This window comes from Heterodontus francisci, chromosome 13 (assembly GCF_036365525.1).
Source record: "Heterodontus francisci isolate sHetFra1 chromosome 13, sHetFra1.hap1, whole genome shotgun sequence".
In the NCBI taxonomy this organism is placed as follows: domain Eukaryota; kingdom Metazoa; phylum Chordata; class Chondrichthyes; order Heterodontiformes; family Heterodontidae; genus Heterodontus; species Heterodontus francisci.
In genome coordinates, this window is record NC_090383.1 from 56,688,032 (window position 1) to 56,701,246 (window position 13,215).

Sequence of the window (13,215 nt, forward strand, 5' to 3'; positions counted from 1 at the left end):
CTCCCCTACCTCTTTTACCTCCCTCCCTATTCCTTTTGAAACATCGAAACCCCAGAACATCCAACATCCATTCCTGCCCCTGTGATATCCAAGTCTCCGTAATGGCCACAACATCGTAGCTCCAAGTACTGATCCATTCTCTAAGTTCATCACCCTTATTCCTGACACTTCTTGCGTTAAAATAGACACATTTCAACCCATCATACTGGCTGCAACTTTGCCCTGTCAACTGTCTAACCTTCCTCACAGACTCTCTGCACTCTGTATCTGCCTGTTCAACAGCTACCCCATCCGCTGATCCATAGAAGAGGGCTTCGAACTGGTCTAGGTGGTCCCCCCACCAGGTGTCACTGTACACTAACAGATCATCCAGCTACATTACACAGTTGGGCAGGCCAGCCACTACCTGGTTCATCAGTCTCTGAAAGGGCATCATCTGGCACTGGAATAAGCCATCTGGAGTGAAGAGGGTTTCCCCCTCTCCTTGTTAGACCACAACAGGTTTAATTCTTTCCTTAAAGAGGATATACTGGCCAATTCAGTAGGTGTTTGATTACTTACTTGCAATGATCATAACCAGAACCAATCAGACTGGTTTTCCTGAATTAACAAATAAAGGGGTTAACTTTATTGTATCTAAACCGAACTGATAATAAACAAAACACCAACTTTCACTCTCCTACATACACTAGAGGTTTCCACACACACAAATAGGTTACAGAGTGGGGAAAGGTAAATTGTTTGAGTTAGAGTCCATTTTAAAAAATAATTATACAGTCTGGAGTTTGGTGCTTCGGCTGGCTTCTAGCTGAATTCAGTGGTCCTGAGGCTTTTAGTTTGAAGAGGTAGATGACTGGTTCGGTGAGTCTGTTGGAGATAGCGATGCGGATGATTTCTTCCAATGGGGTTTCTGATTGTAGCTGGAGTATGCAAAGATAGTCAATCAACAGGCAGGATTTCAAAGCTTTCAAGCTGGAATAGAGAGAGAGACCCTCACTTAGGGTCTGCTGATATCAGAGTCCAGATGCTTCTCCTTTGTAGAGAAAGCACCAGCTTAAAACCACAGATGGGGAGGGGTTTTTCACATGACAGTCACTCAGTGATTCAAAATAGCAGTTAACAATATTTCTTCTTTCTAAAAGAAAGAGAATGAACAGTTCCCTTAAACTTGGGTCTTGGCTTTTGCTGGGGACTGAGCAGACATTTTATCTCTCTCCTCAAGCATTGCAGTGTAGGATACAGTGTTGCAAATTAGGTGATCATCTTAAGCTGAAAGGGATGACTTTGCTGGCAACTTGTCTTTAAAAATAAAAATATAAATTCAGATCTCCAGTCAATGGACCAAAGAAAATTATCATTCAACAAAACACATTGGCAGGAAGGAGGTAAAAGGGCAGATGTTGCATGTTGCCTCCATGGGAAGGCAAGGGGCTGTTGGGGATGATTGAAGAGTGGACCAGGGTGTCGTAGAGGGAATGGCCCTTTTGGAATGCAGAAAGGGGAGGGGAAGATGTGTTTAGCGTGGTGTCATGCTGGAAGGTGGCTGAAATGGCAGATGATGATCCATTGAGTAATGAGGCTGGTGGTGTGGAAGTTGAGGACAAGGGGAACCCTATCATCGTTGTGGGAGGGAGAGGAAGGGGTGAGAGCAGAAGTGCAGGAAATGGGACGGACCTGGTTGAGGGCCTTCTCAACCATAGTGGGTGGGGGGGGGGAGGGATTCCTCGGTTGAGATTAAAGGTAGTCACATCAGAAGTGTTGTTATGGAAGGTTGAATCATCACAATAGATACGACTGAGAAACTGGGAGAATGGAATGGGATCCTGACAGGAAGTGGGTGTGAGGTCGTATAGGTGAGGTAGCTGTGGGAGTCAGTGGGCTTATAGTGAATTTTGGTTGATAGCCTGCCCCAAAAATAGAGGCAGAGAGGGGAGGAGTCAGAGATGTGAAGGTGAGAGAAGGGTGGAAATTGGATGCAAAGTTGAAATTTTCCAGTTCAGGGTAAGAACAGAAAACAACACTGATGCAGTCATCAATGTACCAGAAAAAGAGGTGAGGAAGGGACCTGAGTCGGACTGGAACAAGGAATGTTCCACATATTCCACAAGAAAGCAGGCATAGCTCCTCCTCTTTTCTCTTAGGCAGTCTCTCTGGAATGAGGATGACTTTCTTCCACTCCAGGGTTGTGGGTCCTTAGGTGACTGAATAGTCCAATTCTGGATCCACATTCTCTGTGACAGGTAGAATAGGCGGTGTTTGATGAGGTGAGTAGATGGGATGATCAAATTTCCGCATGCTCCTTCCACTGCTTGCGCTTGGCTGCTACCTGGGCATGGCGACGTTGTTTGAACTGGCTGGCACCTTTATGGATGCTTCTCCATTTTGGGTGGTCTTGGGCAAGAGATTCCCACGAATCAGTGGAGATGTCACATTTTTTTCAGCATAACAACAAGCCCTTCGGCCCATCATGTTTGTGCCAGCCATCAAGCACCTATCTATTCTAATCCTATTTTCCAGCACTTTGCCCGTAACCTTGTATGCAATGGCATTTCAAGTGCTCATCTAAATACTTCTTGTGTCAGGCATGTGGACGATGTGACCCGCCAACATAACTAACTAGTCATGACCAGTGTCTTGATTCTAGGGATGTTGGCTTGAGAGAGGACATTGATATTGGAGTGCCTGTCCTGCCACTGAATCTGCAGGATCTTGCCAAGGCACCACTGGTGATCTCTCTGCCCTTGCTGAGAGGAGGCTCCCAAGGTATGAGAAGTGATCCACATTGCCCAGTGACCCACCGTGGATCTTGATAGTCGGTGTGGGTGGGGGGTGGGCAGTGTTGTGCTGCAGGAGCAGACTGGTACAGGACTTTTGTCTTCCGGAAATTTTCCAGTTTAGGCCAAGAACAGGAAACAACACCGATGAAGTCATCGATGTACCAGAAAAAGAGATGAGGAAGGGGACCTGAGTAGGACTGGAACAAGAATGTTCCACATAGTCCACAAAAAAGTAGGCATAGCTAGGTCCCATGCATGTACCCATAGCAACACCTTTTATTGGAGAAAGTGAATGGAGTTAAAGGAGAAATCGTTAAATGTGAGAACAAGCTCAGCCAGATTGAGGAGGTTGGTGGTGGATGAGGACTGGTTGGGCCTTCGTTCAAGGAAAGAGTGGAGAACCCTCTGACCTTCCTGATGGGGGATGGAGGTGCAGAGAGATTGGATGTCCATATTGAAGAGAAGACGGTTAGGGCCAGGAAACTGGAAACTCTTAAAGTGGCAGAGGGCATCTGAAGAGTCATGGATGTAGGCGGGAAGAGACAGGAAAAGGGGAGAAAAGATGGAGTTGAGAGGATGAAATCAGTTCAGTGGAGCAGGAACAGCCTGAAACAGTAGGTCTACCAGGGCAGTCCTTTTTGTGGATTTTGGAAAGGAGGTAGAAGTGGGCTCCTTGGGGTTGGGGGACTGAGGTTGGAGGCGGTGGAGGGAAGATCTTCAAAAGAGATGAGGTCGGTGACGGTCATGATTTTGTGTCTTTGATCTCCAAGATTGAATTGTAGCACTTGTACTGCCTGAAGAGTTATTGCTCAAGCTCTCATTTTCTTTGTTAAGGAATTGATGTGAGTCTCCTTGAACTGGTGAAGGATGTTGCAGCTTGCAAAAAATTCACATTAAGCATTGCAAGCAATTCCTGTGCAATGATACTTGAAGATCCAAAAGACTTGCTTGACATCGCCCCAGAAAGGTAGGCACTAATTTTCTGTAGCAGATCAACTTATAAGCAATATCATTCTCACAAATGGTCCTGCTTTCTGCACCAGGGTGTGGGACACAGTTTGCATGTACAGTGAGCTTTTGATCCCAGCCATGGCTTGTGCTTCCACCTGAAAGAAGGGACGAAAGAGGAAGTGAATCAAAATGGCTAACCACCCTTCAATATTCATGTACTCCGACTAATAGCTGGGCAAAGAATGCCACTGGGAAACAACTGGAAGGCGATCTTTAGCCTATTATTTTTGATGGAAAGGGTGTAGTGTGGGAGAGAAAACAGAAGAGGAAGATTAATTATCTGGGAGGGAATGTTAACTAAAGGTTTGATTCTCACCACCTCTCTTGCTAACTATTTCTTACTGAAGCATATTTGTTTTATGCTTCATGAGGAATTTTACTTTGATGCAGGGATTCACTACTGATCCCTCTGCTTCCAAAACAAAAGCGAGACCTGGATGCCATTAAAGAGCAGCAGCGGCAGGAAGTAACGAGACAGAGCAAGATCCAAAGGCCGTTAAACAGCTAGGCAGTTCAGGCCAGTCTAGGCCACCAGAGCAGAAAACCGCATTCTGAGGGGAAAAAAAATCAAAGTGTGATGTCACAGGAAAACAGGTAGTTGATTAGTTGGTGACAGTTTTGTCATTTATCTTTCAAAACTCAGGTAATTTTAGTAATCGTAAGGTTTATTTACCAACAGCAGTAAACCTTAATAGATTGGCTGGTTAGTATTTCCTATTAATTAAGTAAATCATTATTTAGTTATTTAAAACCCAATCAGGATGACAAGGCAGGTGATGTGTTGTGGCTGTAATACATGGGAACTTGTGGACACCAGTGTGATCTACGGCAAACACACCAGTAAGTTTCTGCAGCTCAAGGAGCTTCGGCTCAGAGTTGATGAGCTGGAGGCCGAGCTACAGATATTGCGATGTATTAGGGAGAGGGAAAGTTACCTGGACACTTTGTTCCAGAAGGCGTTCACACCTATAGGATAGCATCTTCTGATTTGGTCAGGGACAGGAGGGTGTGACCGCGAGTAAAGCAGTTAAGGGGATCGAGAAGGCAGGAGCCTCAGCCCTTGCAATTGTTCAACAAGTTTGAGGTTCTTTCAGCTTGTATAGATGAGAGCAAGGGCTGCAGGATGGAGAAGTAAACTGACCGTGGCATCATGGTATAGGAATCCATTTAAGAGGGGGGAGTAAATAGTAATGTAGTGGTTGTAGGGGACCGTATAATCAGGGGGACAGATACGGTTCTCTGTGGTCAAGAGCGAGTGTCCAGAAGGCTGTATTGCCTCCTGGTGCCAGGGTTCGGGACATCTGCTCGAAGCGGGAGAGGGAGGATCCAGTGTTGTGGTCCACATGGGTACGAATGACATAGATAGGACTAGGAAAGAGGTTCTGCATAGAGAGTATGAGCAGTTAGGGTCTTGATTATAAAGCAGAACCTCAAAGGTGATAATCTCTGGATTATTATCTGAACCACGAGCAAATTGGAGTAGAGTAAATAAGATTAGAGTTAAATGCGTGGTTCAGAGATTGGTGTGGGAGCAATGGGTTTCGATTCATGGGGCACTGGCACTAGTACTGGGGAAAGTGGGAGCTGTACCGTTGGGATGATCTTCACCTGAACCGTGCTGGGACCAGTGTTTAAGGGAAATAATAATCAGAGCATGGCAGGAAGGGACAGAATGTACAAAATTAAGAGTTTGCAAGCTGCTAAGGCTAGAAGTTGTGTAAATAGTAAAAAGACAGAACTAAAGGCTCTATTTGTGCGGAGCAGTCATAACAAATGAATTGGTAGCTCAAATAGAAATAAATATGTATGATCTGATAGCCATTACAGAGACATGGCTGCAAGGTGACCAAGGCTGGGACCTGAATATTCAAAGGTACAGGACATTTATTTCGAAAGGATAGGAAACTGGGAAAAGGTGGAGGGGGTAGCTTTGTTAATTAAGGATGACAGTATAATAGAGAGGTGACTTTAATTCTAAAAAAAATCAAGATGTGGAATCAGTTTGGGTAGATATAAGAAATAGTAAAGATAGAAAGTCACTTGTGGGAATAGTTTAAATGCCCCCTAGCAGTAACCACACTGTAGGGACGGGTATACAGGAAGAAATAATGGGGGTTTGTGAGAAAGGTACAGTGATAATCATGGGTGATTTTAATCTACAGATAGATCGGATAAATCAGTTTGGTAAAGGTAGCCTGGAAGATGAGTTCACGCAGCTTTTTCAGGACAGTTTCTTAGAGCAGCACATTCTAGAGCCAACCAGAAAGCAGGCTACTCTCGATCTGGTGATGTGTAACCAGACAGGATTAATTAATGACCTCATAGTAAAGATGCCCCAAGTTAGCAATGATCACAGCATGATTGAATTTCGCATTCAGTTTGAGAGTGAGAAGAGTTGATCTAAGACTAGTGTTTTAAACTTGAATAAGGGTAATTATGAGGGTTTGAAGACAGCTGTCTCAAGTAAACTGGGAAATTAGGTTAAGTGATAGATCTGTAGAGATGCAATGGCAGACATTTAAGGAGATATTTCATAACACTCAGCAAAGATACATTCCAGGGAGAAAGAAAGACTCAAGGGGAAGGATGCACCTTTCATGGCTAACTAAGGAAGTTAAAGTTAGTATCAAATTGAAAGAAACAGCGTATAATTCAGCGAAGAGTATTGGCAGGTCAGAAGATTGGACAGAATATAAAAAACAGCAAGGAATGACTAAAAGAATAATGAGCGAGAAAGCTAGATAGAAATATAAAAACAGATACTAAGAGTTTCTAAAAGTATTTAAAAAGGAAAAGAGGAAGTAAAGTGAGTGTTGGTCCTCCAAAGAGTGCGTCCGGGGAGTTAATGGAAAATAAGCAGATGGCGGAGGAATTGAACAGATTTTTTGCATCTGTCTTCACTGTAGAGGATACAAATAACATCCCAGAAATAATTGTGAATCAAGAGTTGAAAGAGAGGGAGGAACTTGAAACAATTACCATCACCAGGGAAAGGGTACTGAGAAAATTATTCGTACTAAAAGCTGACAAGTCCCTAGGTCCTGATTGATTTCATCCTAGGGTCTTAAAGGAAGTGGATGCATTGGTTTTAATTTTCCAAAATTTCCTAGATTCTGGGAAGGTCCCATCAGATTGGAAAATAGTGAATGTAATTCTGCTATTCAAGAACGGAGGAAGACCGAAAGCAGAAAACCACAGGCTAGTTAGCTCAACATCTGTCAAAGGGAAAATGCTGGAATCTATTACATACGAGCATACAAATTAGGAGCAGAAGTAGGCCATTCGGCCCCTCGAGCCTGCTCCACCATTCAATAAGATCTTGGTTGATCTGTCTGTGTCTCGAATTCCACACTCCCATCTACCCCCGATAACCTTAGATTCTTGTTCGGTAAGGGAATCAATCTGCCTCCGCCTTTAAAAAATATTCAGTGACCCCGCCTCCACCACCTTCTGAGGTGGAGTTGCAAAGTTGCACAACCCTCTTGAGAAAATAATTCTCCTCATCTCTGTCCTGAAAGGGTGACCCCTAATTTTAAAACAGCTCCCCCTAGTTCTGGACTCACCCCCCCCCCCACAAGAGGAAACATCCTTTCCACATCTACCTCGTCAAGACCGTTCAGGATCTTTATCAAGTCTCCCCTCACTCTTCTAAACCCAAGTGTAAATAAGCCCAGTCTGTCCAATCTTTCCTTATAAAACATGCTCATTCCAGGTGTCAATCTAGTAAACCTCCTCTGAACATCATCCAATGCATTTACATCCTTCCTTAAATAAGGAGACCAAAACTGCACACAGTATTCGAGATGTGGTCTCACCAATGCCCTGTATAATGGAAGCATCACATCCTTACTTTTATTTTCAATTTTTCTCGTAATAAAGGATAGCATTCCATTAGCGTTCTTTATGACTTTCTGTACCTGCATACTAACATTTTGTGACTCATGCACTAGAACATCTAGATCCCTCTGCACCTCGGAATTCTGCAGTCATTCACCGTTTAAGTAATACTCTGCTTCTTTATTCGTCCTGCCAAAGTGAACAACTTCACATTTTCCCACATTATACTCCATCTGCCAAATTTTTGCCCACTCACTCAACCTATTTATATCGATCTGCAACCTCCTAGTGTCCTCTTCATAAACATACTTTCCTACCTATCTTTGTGTCATCTGCAAATTTAGCTACCATGCCATCGCTTCCTTCATCTAAGGCATTGATATAAATTGTAAAAAGTTAAGGACCCAGCACAGACCCCTGCGGGACTCCACTCGTCACATCCTGCCAATCAGAAAAGGGCCTATTTATGCATACTCTGTGTTTTCTGCTAGCCAGCCAATCTTCTATCTATATGCTAATATGTTACCTCCTACACCATGAGCTCCTACTTTGTGCAATAAACTTTTATGTGGCACCTTGTCAAATGCCTTCTGGAAGTCCAAGTACAGTACATCAACGGGCTCCTCTTTATCCACAGCACATGTTACTCCCTCAAAGAACTCCAATAAATTGGTTAAACATGATCTTCCTTTCACAAAGCCATGCTAACTATTCCTGATTAGTTTGAGTTTTTCTAAGTGCCCAGCTATAGCCTCCTTAAAGATCGATTTCTAACACCTTCCCCACGACAGATGTCAAGCTAACTGGCCTATAGTTACCTGTTTTCTGTCTTTTCCACACCCCTCTCCCATCCCTTCTTGAATAGAGGGGTTAAATTTGCTACTTTCCAGTCTGATGGATCCTTTCCAGAATCCAGCGAATTTGGAAGAATTAACACTAACGCATATATTATCTCATTAGCCACCTCTTTTTAAGACCCTAGGATGAAGCCCATCAGGACCCGGGACTTGTCAGTCCACAGCTCCATCAGCAGACTATTATTAAGGAGGTTATAGCAGGTCATTTAGAAAATATCAATGCAATCAGGCAGAGTCAATGTGGTTTTGTGAAAGGGAAATAGTGTTTGACTAATTTATTAGAGTTCTTTGAGGAAGTAACGAGCAACATGGTTAAAGGGGAACCTGTGGATGTGGTGTACTTGGATTTCCAGAAGGCATTTGACAAGGTGCCACATCAAAGGTTACTAAACAAAATAAGAGCTCATGATGTAGGGGGTAACATATTAGCATAGATAGAGGATTGGTTAGCTCACAGGAAACTGAGAGTAGGCATAATTGGGTTGTTTTTAGGTTGGCAAGCTGTAACTAATGGAAGGCCACAGGGATCCGTGCTGGGTCCTCAACTATGTACAATCTATATCAATGATTTGGATGAAGGGACAGAATGTATGGTTGATAAATTTGCTGATGACACAAAGATAGGTAGGAGAGCAAGTTATGAAGAGGATATAAGGAGTCTGCAAAGGGATATAGATAGTTAAGTAAGTGGGCAAAGATTTGGTAGATGGAGTATATTGTGGGAAAGTGTGAACTTGTCCACTTTAGCAGGGAAAATAGAAAAGCAACATATTTAAATGGAAAGAGATTGCAGAACTCTGAGATGCAGAGGGATCTGGGTGTCCTAGTACACGAAACACAAAAGATTAGTATGCAGGTACAGCAAGTGATTAAGAAGGCAAATGCAATGTTGTCATTTATTGCAAGGGAATGGAGTATAAAGGTGAGACGTTTTGCTACAGTTGTACAGGATATTGGTGATACCACATCTAGAGTATTGTGTACAGTTTTGGTTTCCTTACTTAAGAAAGGATAGAATTATATTGGAAGAAGTTCAAAGAAGGTTCACTGGACTGATTCCTGGGATGAGATGGTTATCTTATGAGGAAAGGTTGGACAGGTTGGGTCTGTATTCATTGGAGTTTAAAAGGATGGGAGGTGATCTTATTGAAACATACAAGATCCTGTGGAGACTTGACTGGGTGGATGTCGAAAGGATGTTTCCCCTTGTGGGAGAGATTAAAACTAGGGGGCACAATTTAAAAGTAAAGGGTCTCCCATTTAAGACAGAAATGAGAAATGTTTTGTCATAGGGTCGTGAGTCTGTGGAATTCTCTTCCTCGGAGAGCGGTGGAGGCAAGATCATTGAATGTTTTCACGGCAGAGGTAGACAGATTCTTGACACCAAGGGAGTCAAAGGCTATCAAGGGTAGGCAGGAAAGTGGAGTTGAGCCCACAAGCAGATTAACCATGATCTTATAGAATGGCAAAGCAGGCTCAAGGGGCCGAATAGCCCTGCTTCTATTAGGATGCAGTGATATCACAGTAACCATATCACAAGTGACTGGGTTCTATTAAAGCAATACTAGCTTCAATTTTAATAGATCTCCTGTGCTGGTATTATTGTATTTTGGATGGCCTGCTCTCTAGCAACATTCCTTTTGTGTTTCTTCAATGGAGACAGTATTTTACTGAATACTTTCACCCAGAGCAGCCAAGTGGTCAGGGGCATAGAGAGCATTAGTTCTGCTTTCCCCTTCTGCACCCCCCCCCCCCCCCCCCCCAGTAAACTGTCAACACCAGATTCAAAATGGACTGGAAACTTAACCATATTATGTAAATAAAGATGATCCCTTACAATAAGGTGGTGTCAGCTTGTTATTGGGCAAATAATAACACATTGGCAACTAGTTGAAAAATGTTTACTGATTAAATGTTAAAACAATAAAGCTGATGCTAAAAGACTTGCCATTGAGACTGTTTCTAGAAATCAAATCATTGTGGTAGCATGTCCAAGCAGTCCAAGGCTGGATTAAGGTTCCAGTCTTTGTGGGTTAGTATTCCACCACTGCTAGAATTTGCAGTGCTTCACCACAAAACCCCATGTATTTGAAGAAAACTAATTTGCATGGTTATGGGGAAGAAGCTGAGGTGTGGGATGAAATTAGACAGCTCTTTCAAAGAGCTGGTACAAACACGATGGACCAAATGGCCCCATTCTGTGCTGTAAGATTCTATAATTATACCGTTATACTGCTAAGGATTGCTTCATGTAAGACTTTGAGAAAGCAGCTATACCAAAATAGATGTGGTATTTAGAATTTTATTTAATACAAGATAAAGAACAGTTAACAAGTGATTTGTCTTACCATCTAAGGCAATAGATATGGTAAAAACAGTATTCCTCACTTATCTGGGTAAATACTTAAACCCTGCTTCCTGGTGTTCATCCTTCGATTCTCTTACCATAAGTTCTATCTTTCTCCCAGTTTATATCCTGTTTCCCTTCCAGCTGTGTCATTTGATCACCCTGTGGTCCAGGTTCTGTGGTATTGTTCCCTTTACTTTGCATGCAACCCCACTTAATATGCAAACTTGCCTTTGAATTATGTAAAGATTGTAATCTTTGTCATTGTCATTCCCTTGATCAATAGCCATGATGCTGTGATCAGATGATCAGTACCTCACATTCTGATCAAACAGTTTATTGTTGCATCACCTGAAACTTATTCTACCTTCATAACATTGTATCACCCAAAACTTGTTAACCTGATGTTTGAATTCTACCATTACCACCCAGCTTGCTTTAAGCTAATACTTTAAAAATATAAACAGTGTTGAGTGTCCTTGGGTTGCATCTTTGGGCCTTTATTCTGGACCTACCCTGTGCCATACCTGACTTGAAAGTACTTGGTGCTAACATTGGTTGATAGAAATTGAACACATTCATTTCTGCAGTGAGGACATCAGTTAACTATGATGAACACAAATTTCTTCCCACACCAATTTTTTTTTGTTTTTGAAGGGCTGATGTTACCTCGAGAATAAGTCATCTAGACCTGTCACATGCACAGACAGTAAACAGAAATTGGAAGTTTGGAGGTGATGATAAAAGTCTCAGATTTGTGAGAGGGATCATAGCGAATTTCCCCAGCTACTGTATTCTGGATGAAACTGATAATCCTGTCTCCTGGCTACTGAACTACAGCTATGGTGCGATGGGATTACTGTATACTCTACCAGAGCATCGCAGTAAGGGCTATGCCAAACTACTAGTGACCAACATGGTGAAAACTCTGCAAAACCTTGGATATCCTATTTATTGCTTCATTGAGGATGAAAATAGCAAGTCGTACCAATTGTTTGAGAAGCTTGGTTTCAAGGAAGCCCCTGGCATTCGATTTGCATGGCCATGGTGCAGACCTTTTGAAAGGTAACCTTTGGAGCAGGGTACCTGGTCGAATTTTTTTTGCTTCATCTCTGTATGAAAAATAATGTATTCTGCCACTTAACCAAATTTACTTTTCAAGTATTGCTGTAGCAGAACTGTTAGCATTTTCTAGAAAATGCTGGCAATATTCCGGTCAGGCAGCATCTGTGGAGAGGGAAACAGTTAATGGGCTGAATTTTATGAGTGCGCAGCAAATCGCGGCAGTGTGCTCTGATCTCGGCGGTCTGCTCGCGCGGATCCGCCGTTGCTGAGCCCTGGTGCTATTTCGCACGGGGGGCTTATTTAAATGGAGAGGGCGGAGTGGCTATCCCTCATGACGTAGAGGGGGCAGCCGCTCCATCACCGGCAATGGCGTCCGGTGTCACCCTGCAGGTGCAGGCGCCATTTTTAAAGGGACATGGAGGGCAAATTAAAAGTTAAAACTTAATTAACCGATTGAAGCCGCACTCCCATCACCATCCCCCCCATGACCATTTAATGTATTTTACAAACAAAAACTTTTCTTCCCATTACCAACTTTGTCCCCCGAACTTTGTTACCTTTTCCCTTCAACCCCTTCCCACCATCCCATGAGGTAATAAAAAGTGTTTTCCCCGCTTCCCCGTCCCCAGCACTGCTGATTTCGCTCCTGCCCCCTCCCCACTAGTGTCACACTTCGTAACTCTGAATGGAGTGCAGAAAGTGCGGGAGTTGCGGCCGGAATATCAGTGCAGGACGGCCGCCAGGACAAGGTAAGTTAATTCGCATGTGTTTAATTTAACTTTAATATTGAAATGAAGGCCGATCGTTGCGGGGGGGGGGGGTGGGCTGCACCAAGGGCTCGCCGCCACCAGTACAATGTGGCGAGGCCTCCTTGGTGTCTGGAGTCGTGGCGGGCCTTCCCTGGAAGAATTTTCTGCCCCCCACCACAACCCCTGACGTCAGAGGCAGAGCCTCCCAGTCCTTCCTGTCATCTATCACAGAGGTCTTAGATGACAGCAGGAGGGAGAGACTGGACAAGCCGCTAACTCTGGACGAGCTGACAAAGGCCGTCGAGTCCTTCGAGACAAGTAAAACTCCCGGAAGCGACGGCTTACCGGTCGAGTTGTACTCGGCCCTGTGGGACTGGGTCGGCCCGGACCTGCTGGAAGTATACGAGAGTATGCTCCTGGCTGGCAGCATGTCAGAATCCATGAGGAAAGGCATCATCACCCTCATTTACAAGCGGAAGGGGGAGAGGGCAGAAATCAGAAATTGGCGGCCCATCTCATTGCTTAATGTTGACTACAAGATTCTGTCCAAAGTCATAGCCAGTCGAGTCAAA

The 13,215-nt window shown here is 43.6% G+C and overlaps 1 protein-coding gene across 2 annotated transcripts in view; it reads left to right on the forward strand.

Moving 5' to 3' along the window:
• Nucleotides 1–13,010, forward strand: part of LOC137376391 (glycine N-acyltransferase-like protein 3) — a 62,463-nt gene extending 49,453 nt beyond the window's left edge. For both annotated transcript variants that reach the window (XM_068044857.1, XM_068044856.1), the window contains 2 exons: nt 3,612–3,744; nt 11,487–13,010. In XM_068044857.1, the coding sequence (XP_067900958.1) occupies nt 3,612–3,744; nt 11,487–11,898 (545 nt within the window). In that variant the 3' untranslated portion in view covers nt 11,899–13,010. The remainder of the gene's footprint in view (nt 1–3,611; nt 3,745–11,486) is intronic.
• The last annotated feature ends 205 nt before the right edge of the window (nt 13,011–13,215 follow it).